General features: G+C 44.9%; 1 protein-coding gene across 8 annotated transcripts in view; it reads left to right on the top strand.

The window, feature by feature from the left end:
• Positions 1–23,805, top strand: part of HYDIN (HYDIN axonemal central pair apparatus protein) — a 346,689-nt gene that overhangs the window by 27,632 nt on the left and 295,252 nt on the right. For 7 of the 8 annotated variants that reach the window (XM_084757700.1, XM_084757698.1, XM_084757702.1 and 4 more), the window contains exons 2-5: positions 9,029–9,186; positions 10,754–10,879; positions 19,278–19,397; positions 22,999–23,133. In XM_084757700.1, coding sequence (XP_084613826.1) covers positions 9,029–9,186; positions 10,754–10,879; positions 19,278–19,397; positions 22,999–23,133 — 539 coding nt within the window. The remainder of the gene's footprint in view (positions 1–9,028; positions 9,187–10,753; positions 10,880–19,277; positions 19,398–22,998; positions 23,134–23,805) is intronic. The other variant, XM_084757699.1, reaches the window with a different exon arrangement.

Here is a 23,805-nt window from a genome sequence, read left to right as displayed (position 1 = left end):
CCCCCAGAGTTGGACGGTTATCCGCAGAACTCCTTCTATATGCCAATGTTATTTGGTCCCTATAATCAAGGAGCTTGCATTCCAGAGCTATAGACAAGCTCATAAGCAGATAAACTCAATACAGTCCATTTAATAATTTCATTTAGTGCATGCAATAATTGAGGTATATGCAAGACAGAGTAATTTGTACTCCTTAAATCTACTAAAGAAAGACTTTCTTCCAGAGATCTTTGGAGGCAGCTTTTATAGGATGACCTAAGTTTGCTAGGTAATTGGCCCTAGATAGAAGTATTTTGCTGGTTAGTTGTCACTGTCCCCTTGACTGGGTTTAGAATCAGTGACCTAACAGGCACATACATTCCAGGCGAGTCTCTATGAAGATGCTTTAAGGGAGAATTCACGGAAGGAGAAATCCAGATAAATACCCGAATCCCTTCTTTGCTTTGTGGCTGCTAATATCGCAGACTCTGCAGCCACAACTACAGGCTGCTCCCACTGTCACACCTTCCCAATCATGATGGAGCGTACCCTGCCCCACCCGCTGGCCAGGAGCTGAAACAGCGCCATCTTACTTCAAGTTCTTTCTTGTCAGATATTGGGTACCGGTCAGTAACTAATACAAAAAGTGCCAAGGGCTGTGGCCGCCATAAGCCTGACTATGCAATTCTCAGGCCTTGGAACAGGTTTGGAAGATGAATGTGGAAGCGTTTGGAATTGTAGGCTGTAGCCCTAGGATGCTTTAAGTGGAGGTCAATAGGCTGCTGTGGGAGAGTCGGGAGGACTAGGATTCCGAGAGCTAGGGCGACAGCCCTGGCCCGGCTTATGAACAAAGATTTATTAGAAACCGTGCTAAAGAGCCTCCATGTAGCATTCTGGCAGGTTGTATTTGGCTTTGTTCTGCCCACATCACGAGAGCTTGCATGAGGCTGAACTCAAATGCAAGAGATTAAGTTGTTTAGTGGAGGAGATTTGTAGACAGTGAATCATCCAGACTGTGGCGTGGTTACTGCTCATTGCTCACAGTCAGACCTACAGTGACCCAGCGGAAAGAGAATGAAAAATGTGCTCTTTGGTGAAAAAGGGTATGTGTGTGAGTTTAAAGTCGTAGATAAGGTAGGGTTAGAAGAAGCAGCCATACTTTAAAAAAAAAAAAAAATCAGTGACGTTAAAGAGAAAATTGACTGTCTGGGACAAGAGGAAAAGTGCCTTGAAGTCAAGGCCACAGCTATGGGACGCTCCCAACTTGTATAAATGACAATTCATCTGAAGGTTAGTCTGAACTGGAAACACTTCAGAAAGGTTGGTTCCCTGCTCAAACGCAACCACCCACGGAGCCATTTCCCCAGGTTCAGCCAGCACAGCACGGCAGACAGAGGCCGCTTCTGTGTTAGAAGAGTCCCCGACTGCACCGTGATCTGGCGGCAGGACTTGTCCGTGCCACGCATGTGGTGTCAGAACGCAAGAGTTAGGATGGCATGGAAGCTTATGCCAACGTCCCAGAAAGCCACTGGCCCTTGGCAGCGAGAGTAGTGTGGAGGGGCCAGACTGGGAGGGAGGCTAACCTGGGGAGGAAGAAAGAACCTTGGAGCCCGAATGATGCCACCACTGGCTCCAGATACCAGGCACAGAGCAGGGTTTGGGGTTTGTTCTGTGGCATTTGGTTTTTCTTTGGGTCCAGCTTTTTTTTTTTTTTCTTTTGTCCTAATGCTCCTTTAAAATGGAAATGTTTACTCTGGCCATGACACTCTGTATTAGAATTGTGTCATGTTTTTATTTGACCCACCTGCCTTCACCTGCCTAGCACTCAGGTATTAAAGTGTGTGCCATGGTACCTGTTTTTGTTTGTTTGTTTGTTGCTTTTTGTCTTTTGTTTGTTTAACGTGTGGTTTCTGAAGATTGAACTCAGGCCTCCCGCTTGTGGGGCATACTTCAGTGACTGGGCCATCTCCCTCTGTGTGGTGGTTTGAGAAAGAACGGCCCCCACAGGTTAGCAGATTTGAATGCTTAGTCACCGGGGAGCATTACACGCCTTTTGAGAGGATGAAAAGGATTAGGAGGTGTGGCCTTGCTGAAGGAGGTGTGTCACCGGAGGTGGGCTTTGAGGTTTCAAAAGCCCATGCCAACCCCAGAGCATCTCTCTCTGCCTGTGGACCATGACGTAGCTCTCAGCCACTGCACCAGCACCTGCCCGCATGTGGCCATGTCACCCCACAGTGGACTACAGCTATGAGACTGTAAGCAAGCCACTGATCAAGTGCCATCTTTTATAAGAGCTGTCCTGGTCACAGTGCCTCTTCACAATGACTAAAACATCATTGTTATTGATAGTTTTAATTATAAAATTTTTAAACCTGTACATATTAGAAAGTATATTATGAGCCAACTTCAGTAGTTTTTACAACATTCCCCACTTTCCTTTCATCTCTCTTCATACATGCAAGCATACACACACACACACACACACACACACACACACACACACAAGCACATACAGACACTTTTTTTTTCTGGAGTGTTTTAAGGTCAGTTTCAGACATGGTTGCTGTTTGCCTACAAATTTTTCCTAGAGATTGTTAATACATTTTAACTTCCTTAACAATCGGGCTCACTGCTGTGATCCTACCTAACAATTTTTAAAGCATATTTTAAATCTCAAGTATTAACACTAACAAAGGCACTAAGCTTTAGGTGTGGATGGGTCTGATGTGCTCTTAATTAGTTAAAAAAATAAAAATACTTAATTCATTGAACAATGACGGTTTTTACCTTTCATCATTTATTTGGGGGGCTCATAAGCCAAACAAGGTCCGTCCTCGCACTTGGTTGGTCAAAGACTCTACTTCATGGTCAGTCTCTCTCTTGCTCCTTAGTTTACTGCTCAACTAAACTTTTCTTTTTTTTTTTTTTTAATATTTTATTTAATTTATGTGCATTGGTGTGACGGTGTCAGATCTTGGAGTTACAGACAGTTGTGAGCTGCCATGTGGGTGCTGGGAATTGAACCCCGGTCCTTTGGAAGAGCAGGCAGTGCTCTTAACCACTGAACCATCTCTCCAGCCCGACTAAACTTTTCTTATTTCCTGTAACTTCTCCACATTCTGATTTGGCCCTGCCCACCCATCTCCTCTCTCTCTCTCTAGCTGCCTGGCTGCAGGGCCTAGAAGCTTAGCCAGAACTAGGTCTGAGCTAGGTGATACATATATTGTGTTGTAGAGTGCATGAAGCTGCATGTGCCCCAACCCCAAACGAACCATTTCTTGTAGAAGCCATGTGTCCTTTTAGAGGTCGCTGGCTTTTCACAATCTGTCTGTGCACTGTCATTTCTGCTGATGTTCCGTTGCTCCAGTGACCATGATGTTACAAACGGAAAGCTACCGTGAGCTTTCAATCTGAAATTGAGCAGTGGGCTCTCCAGGACTGGGCTAAGCTCAGTGCTGTAAAACATGCTTAGCATACATGTGCTCTGAACTTGGTCCTCAGCACCCAAATATTTTTTACACAAAGAGAGATAGAGCTTCTAATATAAGAACATTTTATAGTATTGTTTTCACGATGAGACCCTTGGCTCCTAACAATACTGACATACTTATTTTTAAATTATCACTACTTTTATGACAATGAACAACCATTGGGCAGATAGATTTCTATGCTGCCTTCTACGTGTTTCCAGCAAATTCCAAGGAGAACAGAACAATCCAGATACAGCTCTAAGGTCAGCTGGAGCCCTTTTCTCTTGAGCTTGTAACACCAGTTTGATATTCAGGAAGCTTCATTTGTTTTGGTTTGTTTTCAGTCTTTAAGAATTGATTTTCCCCTCTCTTGTTTCTCTCTGATATGGAAAACATTTGCACTGCTCAGAAGCCCACAATGGGGGTGCGTTCTGTGCAGTCTTCTCTCCTGTCGCTACTGTGACCCGCCAATCTCTCTGTAGGTCACCAGGCTCATCGTTTTGTGTACCATTTCATATTTCAGTCACTATATAATTTGGAAAGATTCCTACAATAGGGATGCTGGGCACATGCACACACATAAACATAAAACCCAAGATATACATACATACACATTGCTGATCGTGTTAGTGATATAAATATACAATACATATAGTTAGATTTTTGGAGGCATAATAATTTTGTGGTATATTTAATAACATCATTTTAACATTGTTGCTATAATTGTATGAACAGAAATGACATATTGGTTTCTTCCATAGATTTTTAATTCTTGTTGTTCATTATTAAGAGGGTTTAGTTTTAGTTTTTGTTTTTGTTTGTTTGTTTGTTTTGTTGTGACATGGCCTCCCTCTGTAGCCCGGCTTGACCCGGAGTTCACGGTGTAATCCAGCCTGCCTCCACATCCATGGTTCTCCTTGTCACAGCTTCCTGGGAACTGGGGTTACAGCTGGGAACCACCACATCCAACTCATAATAGAAGGCTTTAAATTTTTCTGGGATTTGTTTTTAATTTCTAGCTTTATTGCATTATAAACAATATTTATTATTTAAACAGCTGTAGATTGTGGCTCCTGCTGCCATTTTTATTCCCTAATATATGTTTTTTTAAAAAACTGTTTCCTTTGCTTTTGAAGGAGTATATTTTATATCAGTAAGATGTATCATTTGGTAGTCAGCCCTGAAACTAACAAATCACATTGCTCAAATCTGATAAATATTACTTTTATTTTGTCCAGCTGACATACCTTTTCCTGAAAGTGATTTATTAAAAATCGAGAATTTGTGCTTATATGTCTCTGTATATCTCTTATAATTTCTGATGTTTTTGCATTACTCTACATATGCCTGTCTTCATTATGTCTTTGTTTTGAAGTATAAAGCATGACTTTTAGCACTGTATGAGTTGCTTTCTTGCTTTTTTTAACCCTTTAAAATATTCCACTCTTTAGTGAGAAATATAAACCCTACTTCCTATAAGCAATGGCTGTGTACAGTGTTAGACCTCACTATAGTATCCCTGCTTTTTTATTGCTTCTGGTAATGTTACCTCCTCAAAACAGAATACCCACACTGAATAAAATCTGAAGGATGTTCAGGTTAATGAAAGACACTCTGGACCAATAGGAAGATATGAAGGCTTTATTACCTACACGGCGGAGCTTCCCAGGAGAGCTGAGCAGACCTCAAGGCTTTATGCTCTAGTAGTTTCCTTTATATCTAATCCTTCATAATGCCTCTATTATTTAATGACTGCTGCATAACAAAGTGTCCTAGTAGTAGTTTAAAGCAGCAGTTATTTCTTTTCCTCACAGTTCCTGTCTTAAGACTTTGAGCAGGGCACACCTGGGTGCCTGCTATCTGGACCCCTCTCATGCAGCTCCAGGCACGCAATTACCTGGGCTGAACTCTGTCTAGAATCACCTTCACCTCACTCAGCAGTGGCCACACTACCAGTGGGCATCAGAAGACCCACTTAAAGCACATTAGCACTGTTGCTGTAGGCTTAGGCTCTTCACTGTTTCTGGACTACTCAACAATATGGTAGCTGGTGATGAGAGAGAGAGAGAGAGAGAGAGAGAGAGAGAGAGAGAGAGAGAGAGGAAGAGAGAGGAGAGACAGAGAGGGAGAGAGAGAGAGAGAGAAAGAGAGAGAGAGAGAGAGAGAAGAGAAGAGAAGAGAGAGAGGAGAGAAGAGAGAGAGAGAGAGAGAGAGAGAGAGAGAGAGAGAGAGAGAGAATGCACCAGAGGGTACCAAGGCACACCTAATGTGTTTTATATCCTAACCTCAGAACAGCACCCCAGCACCTTGACTGCTTTGTGTTTTCAGAAGTGCCTGAGTATAGCTCAAAGGGAGAAGTGATACAGGAAACAGGCATTACTGACCAGGCCTGTCAGCGTTCCATAAGAATCTCTTCTGTCTTCCTCTCTCCTGATGGTCAGCTTGACGCCTGCCTACGGTAGGCACAGCACTTGCTGATCTCATTCTGTTCCTGGCTTTCTGTTTTCCCCTCCCACTCTTAAATTCCATTCTTTCTACTTTCTCAGAAGATGTTTGCACACTTGGTCTCATGTCCTCAACTTCATTTCCATTTTAGCTGCATAGCGGCACACAGGACACAGCCATTGCCTTCACTTCTTTGTCTGGATGAAGCTGATCTTCTAGAACAACAGTTCTCACCCTTCCGGTGCTGTGGCCCTTTAATACAGCTCCTCGTGTTGTGGGGAACCCTGATCAGATCATAAGATTATTTTCATTGCTACTTCAAAACTGAAATTTTGCTACTGTTACGAACCATAGTGTAAATATCTATGTTTTCTGATGGTCTTGGGCAGCCCCTGGGAAAACGTCATTCAACCTCCAAAGAGGGTTCTTTGGTTGAGAACTCTGTTCTGGTCGAGTCCTCAGGAAGTTGTGATGTCCTATCTTGGTTGTCAACTTGATTACATCTAGATTCAGTTAAACCCCACACGGATGGGCCATGCCTGTGAGGGACTTTTCAATCAGGAAAACCCACCCCAAATCTGTCTAAGTCAAAGAACACACAAGAAGGAGCCATGGCCTTTTGACTGTCTGCCCTAACTCTCTTCGGCAAGCCCACCCATCCTGTTGCAGCATTGCTCCTCAGGTATTAGGACCTATTTTGGGGGGATTTGATCATAGACGGAAGATTACCAACTCTCTGTGACTCCGGTCACACCGAGTCTTGTGGACTGAACAGCTATCAGATTCTTGGCCTGTCTGTTCAGAGACAGCCATTGCCTGATTACCCAAACTGCATCCTGTAAGCTGGTCTAATAAATCCCCGAGAGAGAGAGAGAGAGAGAGAGAGAGAGAGAGAGAGAGAGAGAGGAGAGAGAGAGAGTTTGTGTGCGTGTGTGTGTGTGTGTGTGTGTGTTTGTGTGTGTGTGTGCGCGTGTGTTTGTGTGCGGGTGTGTTTGTGTGCGGGTGCATGTGTGTGTGTTTTCATTCTATTGGTCCTGTTCCTTTAGAGAACCCTGACTAACACAGAAGAGATCCTGCACGCAATCTTCCCTGGGTTTTTTCCATAATCAAATATTTTTATGTAGCTTCAATAATCTAAGGGCTTGTTGAATGTACAATCTTTGGCTTGCTTATTAAAACAAACTGAGGGGCTTCCTCGATTGCTCAGCACTCCCTCTAGTTGTCCATCACTTCCTCTGAGCTCTGGGCTCCCTCTCAGAACCACCGCCATCTCCCTCCACCTGCCATACTGATGCTCTCCCAGGGCCTCGCCTGCTACGAAGAGCTGCTGCCTGACATTACAAGATCCAGGGCCTCTGGCTGTGAGGAAAGGCCTGAGAGCAAACCTACCAGAAGAGAGAACTGAGTAGTGTTGGTTCTGTCTTGAATCATCACATGTGAGAAATATATAATGATTGAATGAAATCACTCAAAGGCAAACTTGGAGGACGGGGACCAGAAGGACTAAAACCTTTTCTGACAGGGGCTGCAGAATCTAAATAACTGCCATTTTCTCATTGGTGAAAATACGGATCCAGACAGCACAGCTGCTCTCCTGGACTACCGTGAGGATGTTTGACCCCGTCTGTTATCTCCTTTCAGAGTGGCTTAGGGATCGAAAAATGCTAATGAGTTGGGCAATTTCTTTGCATCTATCACCTGTCATCATAACTGGCCGCTGCCTGTCATCCCTACAATTCCAGGACTTAAGACAAGTGGGGCTGATGTCATTTTGAGCTCTTTATATCTTTTGACCATAATTTGTTGAGAGCAGAGCCATTGTTTTTGTTTTGTTTTATATGAAAAAAAAAAAAAGCATGTCTCACAGGCTGTGTGACAGTATACTAGAACTAAAAAAAAAAAAAAAAAGTTGGCGTGGGGGGATTGGTGCCACTCTGTTGCCTTAGTTAATAAGTCGCTGTAAGAAAGCCCAGTGACTGCTTTAGAACACCAGACTAACACACAGGCTGGCTGCTGGTACAAACCCAGCTCTGCTTGTGTTACTCACTTCTCCGAATGAACAGGTGAAATAGACCATAGAACTGCATGACCACATAACCAACATGTACAAGATGGGAGCCCCCAAATCTGGTATGGCAGAGAATCTTTTGACAAGCACCCCCTGCGACAGATATAGTGGTCACAAGAGCTGAGCTGACTTCCCCAAAGCTATGAAGACAAAGGGACAGATGTTACAGTGCGTACATTTGGAGATAGTATGTGACTTATTTATGACCATAAAATTGAAATCTTTCCCAGAACCTTCTTTTTTCTCTCCCTCTTGTCTCTTGCTGCTTTTCTTTTTCTTTTTCTTCTTCTTCTTCTTTTTCTTTTTTCTTTCCTCTCTCTCCAGCTGTGGAGACAGCAGCCCCATGTACAGGCAGTGTGTGACACAGGGTCCATAGTGAACAGCATCTGTTTATCTCTTTTGGGAGGGATTTGGATTATTTAAAATTAATTAATTGATTCATTTACTTTACACCCTGATTGTAGCATCTCCCTCCTCCCTTCATCTCACCCTCCCTCCCTCTTCCTCCTCCCCCTATTCCTCAGAAAAGGGGAGCCCCCACCCACTCAGCCCAGCTCATCAAGTGTCTGTTTGTCTTGTTTGGAAGTTAAACATGACTGACTGATGTAGTGGCTTGTGTGCCCATGTCTTCCTGAGTGAAAAAGCCCATAGTTGGCCTAAAGTGGATAAGAATACACATCTGATTACATGGGATGCAACTCCTTATTGAATGTACTTTTGTCCGAAGCATTTGACATAGTTTCAAATGTCATTTTCTAAGCCTTCCTATGAATGAAAAAGCAGTAAGTAATGTATGACCTGGAAGAGAGGCTCAGTGGTCAAGGGCACCAGCTGCTTTTCTAGAGGACCCAGGTTCAAATCCAGTACCTACACGGTAGTTTATAACCACCTGTAACTTCAGCTCCAGGGCACCCATCGCCTTCTTTAGGTCTCTGTGGATACTGCGTGTATATGGTACACAGATAGACATTTAGGCAAAACATGATAACATTAAAAATTTGTATGACCCGTATGCAGGAAGTAACTGTCACCTGCTCTAAACCCACCCATCCTCCCTTTTCCTTAGGTGAACAAAGAAAATCTGTGAAGATGACAAGTAAAAGCCTCGAGGAGTCCATGGGGGCCGTGCAGAGGGGGCTGGTGAAAGTGATCACAGGACTGCAGAGCAAAGTCCTGCCACCCATGAGTCCCAAGGTGGTCACAGAGGAAAAAGGGATCCAGATGGTAACGTACCAACGAATCTCTATGTAAAGTACTTAGTGCTGTCCTTGGTTGGTCCTTGGGACAGTGCTGTTTTGTTCTTTCAGAATGTGAGAGAGTCACCGACTAATCCCATGCTGGCCTTCAACATGTTGGAGAGCATAAACGCCTTTCCCAGCTGGAGAAGTTCTTAAATTGCACGTGTTCTTCAAGGCGAGGGGTTGGGCCGGGTAGTCAGTTGGAATGAAAGCTTCTGTCTTGGTCCACTTTCTGTTTCTGTAGCAGAATGTTAGAAACCGGACAACTCACAAATAAGAGAAGTTTGTTTTGTCTTGCAGTTGCGGAGCTTAGGAAATGCAGCACCAGGTAGCTCCATGCCCCGGTAATGGCTCCACTTCTAACGCTAGTACCCACTTGTGGATGGGAGGGAGACAAGCGCCCAGAGAAGCAGGAATTCATTTATGAGGGCTCTGACACGTGGGCTTGGAGAACACACCCCAATCACGGAACTTCGTGCATAAACTTATCAAAATTTTCTGAAGTCAAACAGCAGATTCCTACAAGGTTCACCGATACCTTCCCACACACTGCAAGACTTGTTTCTATAGAAGTAAATGGGTTTTTTTTTGAAATAAAAGTAAGTGTATTTCTAACACGTGAAAACAATGATGTGCTAGGAACTGGATTAAATGCCACAGGCTGTAGAAAACAGGAGTGGAAAAGCGTGATGTTGACAATGATACTCCCTAAACTTTAAACCCAATCTTGAGTTGCATTCTAATTAGAAAAACAAACTCAGTCATTGCCTCTTGAGGTGGCTGCTGGCACGTAGGTATCTATACAAGACTCCAGCTTTTTTGTTTTTAAAATTTTTGTTGTTTAAATTTAAACCAAACTACTGCTGATTGCTGATACGTCTTAACACTGTTATTTTCATCTGTGTTCCAGTAATGGTGCATTTCACACCTCTCCCTTTAGCATGATGCGGTCTAGTCAAACACCCCAGTGCTCAGCTTCTCAATGCTCCACTTGCCTGATCTGTCTATTGAGAGCAGAGCTATCTCTCCAGCTCCTTAGCTCTAATGCCTGAAAGTGGCTCTTCTTCTTCTTCTTCTTCTTCTTCTTCTTCTTCTTCTTCTTCTTCTTCTTCTTCTTCTTCTTCTTTTTCTTCTTCTTCTTCTTCTTCTTCTTCTTCTTCTTCTTCTTCTTCTTCTTCTTCTTCCCTCCTCCTCCTCCTTCTTCTTCTCTGTGTGTTTTATGGTTTTTGGTTTTTCAGTTTTGAGCTGTGCTGCTCTTTGGAAGATTCCTATGCAGTTCTGTGATTAATTTTCTCTACGGTTCCACTGTGGGCTTCCTTCAAAGCTGTAAGGGATGGACTAGTATCTGTCACTTTCAGTTGCTGTACAAAGACCTCAGAAGTGCATGGGATTTCTCTTGTATAATTTAGTTCTATTCAATATTTTATAAGGGGACTTAGTGGCATTCTACAATTATCCTGAAAGCTGCACATACAAATTATTCATTACTGGTGCTTAGGAGAACACTCCCTCAGCTTAACCATGTTTGAACTGGGCTCTTGTTTGAATTCTAGCTGTCACCCTCAGAGTTCCTGAAGGAGATGTCCCTCACCACAGAACAGAAATTGGCAAGTACACGAATTATATGCCGGCCACAGATCATCGAACTTTTAGATATGGGAGAAACAACACATCAGAAGGTAATCAAAGGCTGGAGAGATGTCTCTGCAGTTAAGAGGGATTGTGGCTCTTGCAGAGGACCCAGGTTCAGTCCCCAGCACCTACGTCAGGCAGCTTCCAGCTGCCTGTCACTTTAGCTCCACAGGCTCTAACGCCCTGTTCTGGCCAGCATTGCGCATTGCACTCATGTCATGTGCCCAAACCTCCATACATAACGCACAGGATTAAAAAGCAAAATACAGTCTTTTTAAAAAAAGAGTATAGACCATATAAGTGTTCAGAACAGCAGATGGCAAATAGAAAGTAGTGTTTCTGGGGCAGCTGATCCCTTCCTGGCTTGCTTTGTCCTCCCTTCCTCTCTGTTTGTCTCTGTGACGTCGTATGGTAAAGTCATTATACTTAATAAAAGCAAACCTTATTTAAAATCACTTTTGATTAAGTCTACTCCCTATTTAGTTACTTCTGATCAGGGTATGATATAGTCGTTTACAGGGTAAGAGTAATTCCAAGAATTGTATCAGCCAAGCCCAATTAAATTGTCTCCTACAAGCCACACGCCATCCTTTCTTACAGAACTGACCACTAGTAAAGAAGGAAGGAAAGCAAATAAGCATTTGCTGACTAATTTTGGCCCATTTCCAAGAAACTTTCAGACTAAAGATAGCGATATTTCACATTTCTGTATTCTAATGCAGGCCACATGCTCTTGGCATTAGGAACAAACAATTATAAAAAACGACTTGGGGCTGGAGAGGTGGCCCAGCAGTTAACAGTACCTGTTTCTTTTGCAGAAACAGGTTCAGTTCCTGGCATCCATATGGTGGCTCATAACCATCTGTAGTTCCAAGGATCCAGCGCCCTCTTCTGGCCTCTGTAGACACTGCACTCACATGGTGCAATACATGCATGCAGGCAAAACACTCATACACATACAATTAAAACTACGTAAATGGTTTTTAAGGTCTTATTTCCTACTTTTTAGTTAACTTCTTAAGCTATATGCCTCATTTTCTGCATAAATTATGACATGACTCTCAGTGGATGGCGCAGCTGCAGGTGGGCCTTCTCAGAAGGGGTTTCCAGCTATTCCAGCTCCGCTGCACATGGGAACGGGTCTCCGCAGCCTTTGCTATTACTGTCTAGGACCTGCAGGACCACTCTGTTCTTAGCATCACTATCTTTATTTGCTGATGGCATTTTCCCCCCAACAAACACCCTTCACATCTGAGCAGGAACAGGGTTTCCCAGAGCCAACCCACACTCAACCATGGTTTGCATTCCTCTTTTCCGAGGGACTGGCAGAGCAAGCTGGGATTGTTGGTATGGTCAGTGCACCATATTTTAGTGTGTTGCAATGAACACTGCCGTGAAGGACGAGAAAGCCAGAATCCCTTACGTCCCTCCTCCCTGCCCTCAGCTCACTTGGTTGTTTTCCCTTTGTGTTCTGGATCTGAATTATTTCTCTGTGCTGGGGACCATTGACCTCCGTTAGTCCTTCTAGACAAACTTCCAGATCTTGGCTCCATGCATTTGATGATGATTGCATATCGGCCTTTATACTCAGCTGCAGTTTTCTTTCCCGTCCAAGTGTAAAGCTGTGGGTTCCCCCCTTAACAACTCCAAGAATACTTTCCTTCATGACCTTCTGGCATTAAACGATGCCCACAGATGTCAAAAAGCCAGCTCGTCCCTCACACCACAGACTCAGCAGCACTCCGCTCTGCACATCATGTTGTGTGTTCTTTGTTCACGCTCAGACCTTTACTTAGACGTGACTGAACTTTCCCCACATCACTGTGCTTCCTGTTTGATTTGTGGGAAGTTTAGTTCAGCCATTTTTCATGTTCCTCTGAGCCTTCTCCGATTTAGGAACCATCAATTATGGATGTGTTGGGCCTTCCTTGCCTGCTCTTCCGCTTCTGGCGTTTCCTCTCCAACCCACTTTCAACTTTGTGTTCATCTGTTTTGATTGAAATGACACTGAGCAGGCCGTCCCTCTGTGTCCCTTCCTTCACATTATGTGTCTTGTCTCTCTTAGGTCCAGTCCTGCAGACTGGTCATCTCCGGTCACTGGAAGCCATGTCTCTTTTGCGAATCTTGTAAAATCCAATACTTTCGAGCAACGGCACTGACTGTGCTTTTCTGACTTTATTTGTGGAATCTTTCTTCTTTCCCTGAAATGCTCCTTTCTCTCCTAAATTCATTCCTAGGTCAGGGCCTCTCACACTTTTCTTTCTTTTCTTTTCTTTTTTTCTTTTTCTTTTCTTTTTCTTTTTTTTTTTGGACATATGACCCCTTTTTGTCTGAGAAAATGTTAAGTGACCATAGCTATATAGGCGTAGAAGATAGGTATGTGAAACAGGCCTGGGAAAATGGCTTTGTGGGTAACATGCTTGTTGCACAAACATAATCACCTGAGTTCTAATCTACAGAACCCATGTAAAGACAGGCAAGGCAGCACACGCCTGTATTCCCAGCGTTCCTGCTATGAGATAGGAGGGAGCAGAGATAGAGCAGAAGCTTGTGGGCCAGCTAGTCTGGGGTGTGCATCAGCAAACAAGAGGCCCCCTCTCTCAGAAATAAAGTTGAAGACAAGAAGTGACACCCAAAATGTGCCATGGTAAGCACAAGCATGCATTGAACACACACACACACACACACACACACACACACACACACACACCCTTTGCACATGCTAAAATTTTTTTTAAATCAAAAGCTTTTTTGAAAAATGGGGGTACAAGACAAATGTCTGATAAAAAATTATAAAGAATAACTTTTAAAGAATGATTTGTCATTTTATCATTTACTTTGATTTTTGTTGCATCTTATTTATTTATTGTGTGTGTACACGTGCACGCATGCTACCGTAGCATGTATGTGGAGGTCAGAGGACAACTGGTGGCAGTCGGTTCTCTCCATGTGGGTCTCGGGAATCAAACTCAGGTCCTTAGGCTTGGCAACAAGTGCCTTTATCCGTTAAGCCATCTTGCTGGCCCCCAATGTTAATCATTTATTAAATATGGGAGCAAATTTACATACTAATGAGATGGATGTGCTTGTTTACTTTTCATTAAGAATTAATCTTGGTTAATTCCACTGCGGATGGAAAGGATCATCAATATTTTTCAGAGTTGATTGATATTTTGGTGTCATAATCCTCAGCATTGAGAATGCTGCTTTTTTATAAATATGAAGCACATGATGGCACAAACCTGTTTAGGGCCATTCAGAAACTGTTGGAAATTCTACCTGAATTCCAAGCCAAATTTTAATTTTTTCAAAAATGAAGTTCAAATCAGTAATGAAAACAACAGATTTTAAAATCACTCATTCTGGTCCAGAAATGCACTAATTTGACAATTCCATGCTGAGGAGTGATAGCAGGAAAACATGAAAGATTCCTCTTTTCTGTAAGCAACCATTTGTATATGAACAAAAAGCGTGTACTTCAGAGCACAGAACAGTCTTGAATTTGAACCCAGGTGTTTTGGGCTGCCCCCACTACCGTGGCAGGGCTCAGCCGCAGCCATTGTGAAGCTGCTCTTCCGCCTCATTAGTATGCATGGTGCCAGTGCCTTTATAGCTGAGGCTGCAGTAAAGTCAGGAGGTGCAGTGCAGGCCTGTCGCCAGAGACACCTTAGGTTCACCATGCGTTTGATTTTGAATTAATTTGGGGTCATGTACTCAGAAAAGTTGTTCTGTTCACACATTTTTCATGACCCCTTATGTTCAGTTACGTGACCCCATATGAGGTCATGACCCACAGGTCATGTGCCTTAGGTGTCCCTTTCTAGGAGAACAGCACCTTCGATCCTCTTCTCTCACTTGTTATTTTTGTGTTTAGTGTTTGGGGGTGCTGGGGAGGTGCATGGGGGGGGGCTCATGTCTGCTTGGCAACTATGTTTCCATTGAGCTACATCCCCAGCTCACATGTTTGATATTGACATTCACATTTATTTTATTTTATTTTATTTATTTTATTTTTTTCAGTGACAGGGTTTCTTTGTGTGTCCCTAGCTGTCCTAGACTCGCTTTGTAGACCAGGCTGGCCTCGAACTCACAGAGATCTGCCTGCCTCTGCCTCCCGAGTGCTGGGATTAAAGGCGTGCGCCACCACACCTGGCCTTGACATTCATACTTAAATCTAATGCTCAGCCGCCGTATGTTGGAGATGCAAATGCAGATCTGTGCTGTCTCCCAAAGCCTATGTTTCTTCTTTTGTCTCTTGCCTCGTGCAGATAGCAACCATGTTTTGTTATCCAGGCTGCACTTCCGAGTTATCCCTGATTCATGTGTGCATGTCTGTGCTTGCATGTGTGTGTGTAGGATGGTGTGTACATGTGTGTGCATGTATGTTGAGACTGACATGGGGTCTTGCACCCTCCACCTTATTGATTACAGCAGAGTTTCTTACTTGAACCCCAAGTTCCCAGATTTTATTAGTTTAGATAGCCAGCTCATCCCCGGGGTCACCCATCTCTGCCTTCTGTGTGCTGGGGTTACAGATGACCGCCATGTCTGCTGAGCATGTGACAAGAGCCATCTCCCCAGCGCTCTAGCCTCTGTTTCGATCTTAGCTCTTCATGACCAGGAATCCATAGCACAGCATGAACGATGTTTAAACGTGTAAATGAGGTCTTGGCAAGATAGATCAATGGTTAGAGCCTGATGACCTCAGTTTAATTCTCAGGTCCTACATGGTAGAAAGAGAGAACTAACTCCCTCGGGTTGTCTTCAGGCCTCCATGTACACATCACAGCAAGCACCTGTGCATTTGAGTACACACACACACACACACACACACACACACACACACACACACACACAGACGCACAGATGCACACACAGACTATACATGTAATTAAAATGTAAATAAGATCATGTTATTCCCATATTTAATACTACCAGTGACTTCTATTACTCTCATAAAATCTAAATTTGACTCCTGGATCCTAAGGCTCGACATCACCCACCCTGTTTTCCTCCTTCTTACCCCTTGTGGGTGGTTTGAATAAAAACGGCCCCCATAAGCCCATACAGAGTAGCACTATTAGGAGGTGTGGCCTTGTTGGAGTAGGTGTGGCCTTGTTGGAGGAAGTGTGTCACTGAGGGTGGGCTTTGAGGTCTCAGAAGACCAAGCCAGGCCCAGCGTGCCATTCTCTTTCTGCTGCCTGTGGATCCAGGTGTAGAACTCTCAGCTCCCTGTCCTGCACCGTGAATGCCTGCATGACGCCATGCTTCCCACCATGACAATGATGGGCCAAACCTCTGGACTGTAAGCCAGCTCTGATTAAAGGCGTTCCTCTATAAGAGTTGCCGTGGTCATGGTGTCTCTTTGCAGCAGTAGAACCCCAACTAAGACTCCCCTCTTCACATATAGAAGTAATTCTCATGAGAGAATGGGGAGATTGTTTGCCCTGCTACATAGGAAGCCGTGGGAAAGACTCCCTGAGCGAGACAGCTGTCTGAAGCATACAACCGTTTGGGAAAGGGCATTCCAATTAGAAGGAAGAGTGCGTGTAAAGCCTGGGAAAGGTTGCAGCTCGGCCTCACGAGGACAGGGCTGCTGGCGGCTCTCTTCACCACTCTGTGTTCAGCACATGGAAAGGAATTTGACACATATTGGAAACTCAGTGTTCACTGGAAAGCACATCATACTTTGATCTCTTCTAGTGGTTCTGTCTTCCCCGTAGCCTTGAATATTTTTGTGCTTTTTAAAAATTGTTTTCCCATTATATGTTTTTGTGTTTGTTTGGTTTTTGTTTTTTGTTTTTTCGAGACAGGGTTTCTCTGTGTGTAGCCTTGGCTGTCCTGGACTCACTTTGTAGACCAGGCTGGCCTTGAATTCACAGTGATCCACCTGCCTCTGCCTCCCGAGTGCTGGGATTCAAAGCGTGTGCCACCACCGCCTGGCCCTATTATATGTTTTAAGGAGTGGTGGAGTGGTGTGGTTAAAACTTGCCTTGCTTTGTGGGGCTGAGTATGTAGCTCGGGGTAGAGCCTGAGCCTGCTCGGCCTAGCTCTGGCCCCCAGCCCCACAAAAACAAACAAGCACATAGACTTGCCGTTGCTGGTTGGCAATCATTTTCTGATGCTCATTCTTTAACGTGCTTGCCATGGAAGCTTGAGGGCCTGAACTCTGGTCCCCAGCACACATGGAAAAGCCAGGCCCAGCAGCATGCATCTGTGACGCCAAGCTGAGGAGGCGGGGCCAGGCAGACCGATGGAGCTTCTTGACCCAGTCAGGAAGATTGGGATTCTAATCAATCAGTGAGCTCCAGCTTCAGTAAGAGACCTGGAGAGTGATAGAATTAAAGACTCCTCATTTGCTCTGTTTTTCTACTTTCTCAAGCATTCTATACATATATGTATATATGCATATGCATGTGTGTGTGTATATATATGTATATATGTATATGTACATTGCTATTGCTACCCATCTTTGAAAGAAGGGAGTTCTATCTGGTCTTGCTGTGGTCTGCTAACACTGAGGTGCCTTCTTGATTGGTCAGGCTTCTCCTTGATTCCCTGAAGCCTTTTTCTTAAATTTTTTTTATGTATTCATTCATATTACATCTCAATAGTTATCCCATCCCTTGTATCTTCCCATTCCTCCCTCCCTCCCGCTTTCCCCCTACTCCCCTCCCCTATGACTGTGACTGAGGGGGACCTCCTCCTTCTGTGTATGTTTTTTAGGGTAGAGAATATTATTTATGCAGAAGGTTTTGTTTGTTTGTTTGTTTGACTGGTTTGGACTTATTTCCCCAGGGCTTAAATGATATCAGTTTCACATCTTTTGTCCTTTGTTAATTATGTTGAGCATTCAACACTTCTTTGTTTCTTGGCTATAAAACATATTTTCCTTTTCCTGTTAGCGTCTCTTGCACATTTTGGCCTCTGTTTTCAATGGTTTTTATGACTATCTACCTAGGTATGGAATTCTTTTTACTCCTATTTGAGTTCACAAGGCCTCCTGCATGTTTGTCTTGGCTCCATCAGTGATCCTCTTCCCCACTTGTTCATTCTGGGCCTCCACATGGGTCTAGTTCAGGCCTGTTGATTTGTCACCTGCCCATTTTACTTCTCTCCTGAATTTTCTATCATCTTAACCTGTTTTCTTGGTCAGAATATTCTTTTAACACGTCTTCAGATCAGTAACGCTTCAGCTGTGGCCAGTCTGCTATTAAACTTAAACACACACATTGAATCCCTTCCTGGTTCCCATTGTCATTAAGGTGTAGAATTTGCACTCGCTTTCTTATCATTTCTAACTCTGCCAGAATTGTGAGCCTTGTGTTTCCGAAAGTGTGTTTCTGTCACCTCTTGTTTGTGCTGGCTTTCAGCTATGATATCCTATTTCCTTGTATTTATGGCTGGCTTTATATAATTATACTCTGCACATTTTTGCAGCTTTACAAAGCATTCTTGGTTGTGTAAGCTGTAAACTTTCCCAAACGGAAGATGGCATAAATTACCCAAATCCTGGGGTGGCTGCCTCTTCTTTCAGAGGGGACCAGGCTGTTTGTGCCAGACCTCCCTGAGCGCCAGCACGGAAGGACTGAGGAGCCCTGGTCCATCCTCATTCTGTGGTGCATCCCGCCACAGGCCAATGAGAGTAAAGCTCATCAGAGCCCCCACCCTTTCATTGGCAAGCTTCGGAACTCCAGTCTCTTCTTGTCTCTCTAGCCTTGCTACAGGTCCGAGAGTTCTGCTCATATCTCAGCCGTCCAGTCTAATGCATGGAGGCAGACGTAACCCACTGTGCTCTCCATGCGCCCTGCACCCACTCTGTCCTGCAGCACAGCTAGCGGTTCCTCGTGACCTTGTTAGCAGTGTGGCTGAGCAGACGTTTGTTGCTGGAGCTCTTGATTTATTGTCATAGGGTAGCTGGGTCAGACGATCTCACTTACCATGTTTAGATCTCGAAGTCTAGGTTAGTGGTCTGTGTGTGTGTGTCTGTGTGTGTGTGTGTGTGTGTGTGTGTGTGTGTGTGCACATGCACGTGCATGCATACATATGAGAGTATAGGCCCAAGGTCAGCCCTGGGTCCTGCTTTTGAGAAGCCACCCACCTTGATTTTGGAAGTTCTCTTACTAAGATCTGGAACTAGCTGATTCAGCTATGCTGGTAGGCAGTATGCCGCAGAGACCCACCTGCCTCTGCCTCCGCAGTCTTGGGGTTCCAGGCGTGTACTACCATACCTGGCTTCATGGGTGGGTGCTGGGGGGGTCAGAACTCAGGTCCTCATGCCTGCGCTGTAATTCTCTACCTTCTTTTGTAGGAAGGTTGATGAAAACAACCTCACTGATTTTAACTGTTGCTATGGCGGTCGTTGTCTTAACAGGCCTTTGCATGAGTTACCTGTCAGCTTTGCCACAGTCCCACGGTATGAACCGTTTTGTCTCCCAACTGCAGTATTCCGGAGTTGACTTGGATCAGGCCTTGTTCCAGCCTTTCCCGTCAGAAATCATATTCCAGAACTATGCTCCCTGTGAGGTCTATGAGGTGCCCTTGGTCTTGAGGAACAACGACAAAGTGAGTACACCCGCTGGTGTGGGCGCGCTCTTCCGCGATGCTGGAGGGAGGGGTCAGCTGGAGGGAGGGGTCAGCTGGAGGGAGGGGTCAGCTGGAGGGAGGGGCCAGCTGGAGGGAGGGGTCAGCTGGAGGGAGGGGTCAGCTGGAGGGAGGGGTCAGCTGGAGGGAGGGGTCAGCGAGCCGGATTCTGAAGGCCCTGTGAAGTACTCTTTAATTTGATAGACATGGGACAATAATATGCAAACATGTTCTTTGGCTGCAAGTTTCTTTCTTTCCTTCCTTCTGTCTTTCTTTCTTTGAGGCAGGCTTTCTCATATAATAGCCCTGGCTGTCCTGGACTCGCTCTGTAGACCAGGCTGGCCTCAGACTCACAGAGATCCACCTGCCTCTACCTCTCAAGTGCTGGCTGCAAGTTTCATGAACACAAATTCTGTTTGTGTCTGATTGCTGCTACCTGTATCGTCCAGTGCAGTACCCAACAGATGCAAACTCCCCACACGTGCTCTGACTTCCTTTCCTAAAAAGTTGTATTTATTTTTATTTTATGTATGTGGGTGTTTTGCCCGTGTGTATGTATGTGTACCACCACATGTGTATAGTGCGAATAGAGGCCCAAAGAAGGTGTCAGACCTCCTGGAACTGGGGTTACAGATGGTTGTAAGCCACAATGTGGGTGCTTAAAGTCAAACCCAAGTCCTCTGGAAGAGCAGCCAGTGCTCTTAACTGCTGAGCCGTCTCTCTGGCCACTTGCCCCAATTTCATGAGCAAAAAGCATAGATTTGATGACTGGCAGGAGTTCTTGTGTCTGACCAGCTGGGCTAGGTTTTCATTAACTCTAAATGGTTACTCCTAATGCAGATATATGCTGCACTGCAGGCGCCGGTATTTCAGCTCAGGGTATCATCTGCTCAGATAAACAGCAAATGTGAGCATTTATACTTATATTCTGCAAATTATATTTCTTTTTTAAAACTTTTTAATTTTTAAATTTTAATTTAATTTATTTATTCAGATTACATCTCAATTGTTATCCTTGTATCCTTATATCACTTGTATCTTCCCGTTCTTCCCTCCTTCCTGCTTTCAGCAAATTATATTTCTAACTAACTTCTCATCTATAACTGGTGACTCTCTCTCTTTTTGTGGTCTCCTCCGTTATGTGAACTAGCCCTCAGACTTTGTCTACAGAACGCATCTCTCCGTCTCCATGCCATGTTCCTTTGTAATTGCAACCGAGGCTTTTCCCCCCAGCCTTAGGTCTTTTTCTTTAAGGATAAACTAGGGTTTGTTTCAAAGAAAATAGTTCAATGACAGAGGATTTCCTTGACACCTGACAATAATAGAAGCAGGGTCACATGGAAGCTTTATGCAGAGTTAAGTGCAAAGATAAGCAGGTGGTGCTTAAAGGGGGAACAGCTCAGCAATATTCCACGGGAAAGGCAAACAGAAGTCTAGGAATATGAAAGCAAGAGAAAGAGTTGAGCCACAAGAAAAAATGAGAAAGTAAGTCTGTGCAGGTACCCAAAGCATGTGGGAAGACTTGGAGGTACATTCAGCGCAGTAGCTCATTAAAGGAGTCAGTGATGCTTTTCCGAGATCAGTAGGGGGATTTAGGGCCAGCAAAGCCACTCTGGAGACAGTGGTCCACTTAGAGTTTGGGTTTGTCTGCTTGTTTCTGGCTGCAGTGTTACCAGCAGGAGACGCTCACTGCAGAAGCTGAGGTGAGTGGGGAGAAGGAACAGAAGGTGCTTAGGTCATGTCCCAAAGTCCAGCAGAGCCACGTTATGTGGACATTAGACTTTCACATGGGGCTGCCAACAGGGTCACATTCTCACTTAGAATTCTCCTTTCCCTCTCCTACTACAGTGTGACACTTTTTGAGGTTTTATTAGGCTTGTAAGGATGGAGAGGGACTAGGCTAAAGGTCCTTTGGTAATCCATCCTGACCCTTAACCAGAAGTGGTTATCAGTAAGTATATATGAGGCAGCCAGGTATATGTTAGGGAATGTATACATTTCATCTTCCAAAGCGCATGGGTTTTATGGATAAGCCAGCCCCTCTTGGGTGAGATTGCAACCAAAGTGTTGGCCCCAAGGAAAGTCCTCAACCAGGGGAAGTTCAATGATCTACAAGCAGGTAGCTTTCTCCAGGCATGGCAGGGTGTTCTCACATGAGTTAGACCAGGCTGTGTTCTGAGAGGCTTCCACAAGCTCTCCTCTCCTTCTTCCTTCATGGGCATACAAACGCCTGTGGAGACCAGACGTGTCGGATGCCCCTGGATCTCCAGTTACAGGCACTTCAAAGCACTCGTCGTGGGTGCTTGGAAGTAAAGCCTGTGCTCTTAATCTCGAGCCATCTTCTTTCCAGCCCCAGCACAACACACGTGCTGCTCTCATCTTGTCTAAAATGTGTGCCAGTCTACTGCCTCTCTCCTGGGTCTCACTCTACAGACCAAGCTGGCCTTGAGCATCTGCCTCCCTCTTCCTGAGTGCTGTGATGAAAGGCCTGTGTCACTGCACTTGGCTCAGTGTGTGCTCCTTGACTCCGGACTCTTTGCCCCTAAGATCTCTCTCTAGCTTTTCTGTGTGTCTTTTTAAACATAGCTTTTCAAGGTCGTGGGAGTTCTTTTCTCTCCATTTTTCTCTTGTGATTACTTAATCAACTAGTTAACCCAATTGTATATAACTTTTTTCTATTGTTTAGAATCATTAAAAAAAAAAACTTTGGCAGGTAAGGTGATACACAGCTGCCATCCCAGTACTCACAGGTCTGAGGCAGGGGGATCGTGAGTTATATAGGAAGACTTTGTCTCAAAACCCAGAGTAAACTATTCCCATGGAGTGTGTGTGTGTGTGTGTGTGTGTGTGTGTGTGTGTGCGTGTGCGTGTGCGTGTGCGTGTGCGTGTGCGTGTGTGTGTATTTCTTATTCACACCATCTGGGATAGAGCTACAATAGCTCTGGGCAAAACCAGGGGAACAGAGACTAAATCCTTAAGAGGACAAAACAGTCTGACGCTGTCCTGAGATCATCTAAGGGTTATCCATCTGCCTTTTGATCTTACTTCTTGATGGTGGTCCAATGAAGAGGGTGGGTGGGGTCAGGCTGGGGATTGCCTTCCAATAGCCATTGCTTGGTGGAGCTGCTCCACTCTCCTCCCGTGGGCGGCCTGGGTATTGTGGCAAAGCTCAAATGCCATGGTGAGGATGGTGTGGCACATAATGTCCTGGGGATAGTCCTGAGCGCACTGTGGGGTGTCTTTTCCCCAAGCACTTTCCAAATGTTGAGGCAGGCAGCCTAAGTCTGCTGTGTAGGGGAGGCCTGTATTGAGCAGGTCTTTTTTAGAAGATAGTCATTTCGGCTGTAAAATGAACAAAAACAAATATTAGTAATAATAACGTTAGTAAAAGTAAGAGTCGGTATGTCTTAAAGACTGACAGTCAGAGCCCTTAGGATAGGGTAGACATGATCTCCCTTTGCAGCGGAAGCAGTTGAGATCCTGATCAAGGCCACACACCTAGCAGGTAGTGGACGGGAGCCTTACTGTGTTTCCTCCGGCTTTCTCACACACGTAGCGTCACTGTCATGTGTTTCTCCTGCAGATCCCAAGGATGGTGAAAGTTGTGGAAGAGAGTTCACCTTACTTTAAAATCATCAGCCCCAAAGACATTGGCCACAAGGTAGCCCCAGGAGTGCCATCCGTCTTCCGCATCCTCTTCACTCCGGAGGAGAACAAGGTAATAGCAACCCCGGCAAAAAAACTGAACGTCTGTCTAGCACTTTGTGGTCCCACTCTATATTCAGGCCTGCCAGTGCTCATGGGAGTGCTGGTGGTGACAGAGGTGGCTGTGATGGTAGCGGTGGCGAGGGTCATATGGGTGGCTCTTGATACTGGTGTTTTGGTGGTGGTGGTGGTAGTTCCGTTAGTCTGGTTTTTTGTTGATGGCTTTATTAGTGTGATGGGATGCCTGAGGGTGGGCCTGTGTAAAGAAAGGGCTTATCCAGCTCCCAGCTCTAACGCCAGCAAGCTCCAGCTGCCCCTTAGCTGAGTCACCTCACACTGGATTGCATCATCTACAAAGGAGACATGGCATGGTGGTAAAGAAAGCTACAGCTTGCAGAAGGACCAGCAACGACCTCTTCCTAGGCTCCACCTCTTTTTAAAAAAATTAATTTGCTTATTTATTCACTTTACATCCTGGTCGGTCGTAGCCTCCTCCCTTTTCTCCTCCCAGTCCCACCCTCCTTCCCTCTTTCCCCTCCCCTATTCCTCAGAAAAGGGGAGCCCCCACCCACCCACCCCAGCTCATCAAGTCCTACCATGGCTGAGCACTTCCTCTCTCCTACCCCATCCCCTTGTAACCTGGCAAGGCAGTCCCCCCCCCCCCCCCCCCCCCCCCCCCCCGCCC

This window comes from Acomys minous (assembly GCF_964271855.1).
Source record: "Acomys minous genome assembly, chromosome: 14".
NCBI classification, from domain to species: Eukaryota; Metazoa; Chordata; class Mammalia; order Rodentia; family Muridae; genus Acomys; species Acomys minous.
This window is presented reverse-complemented; position numbering and strand designations above follow the sequence as displayed.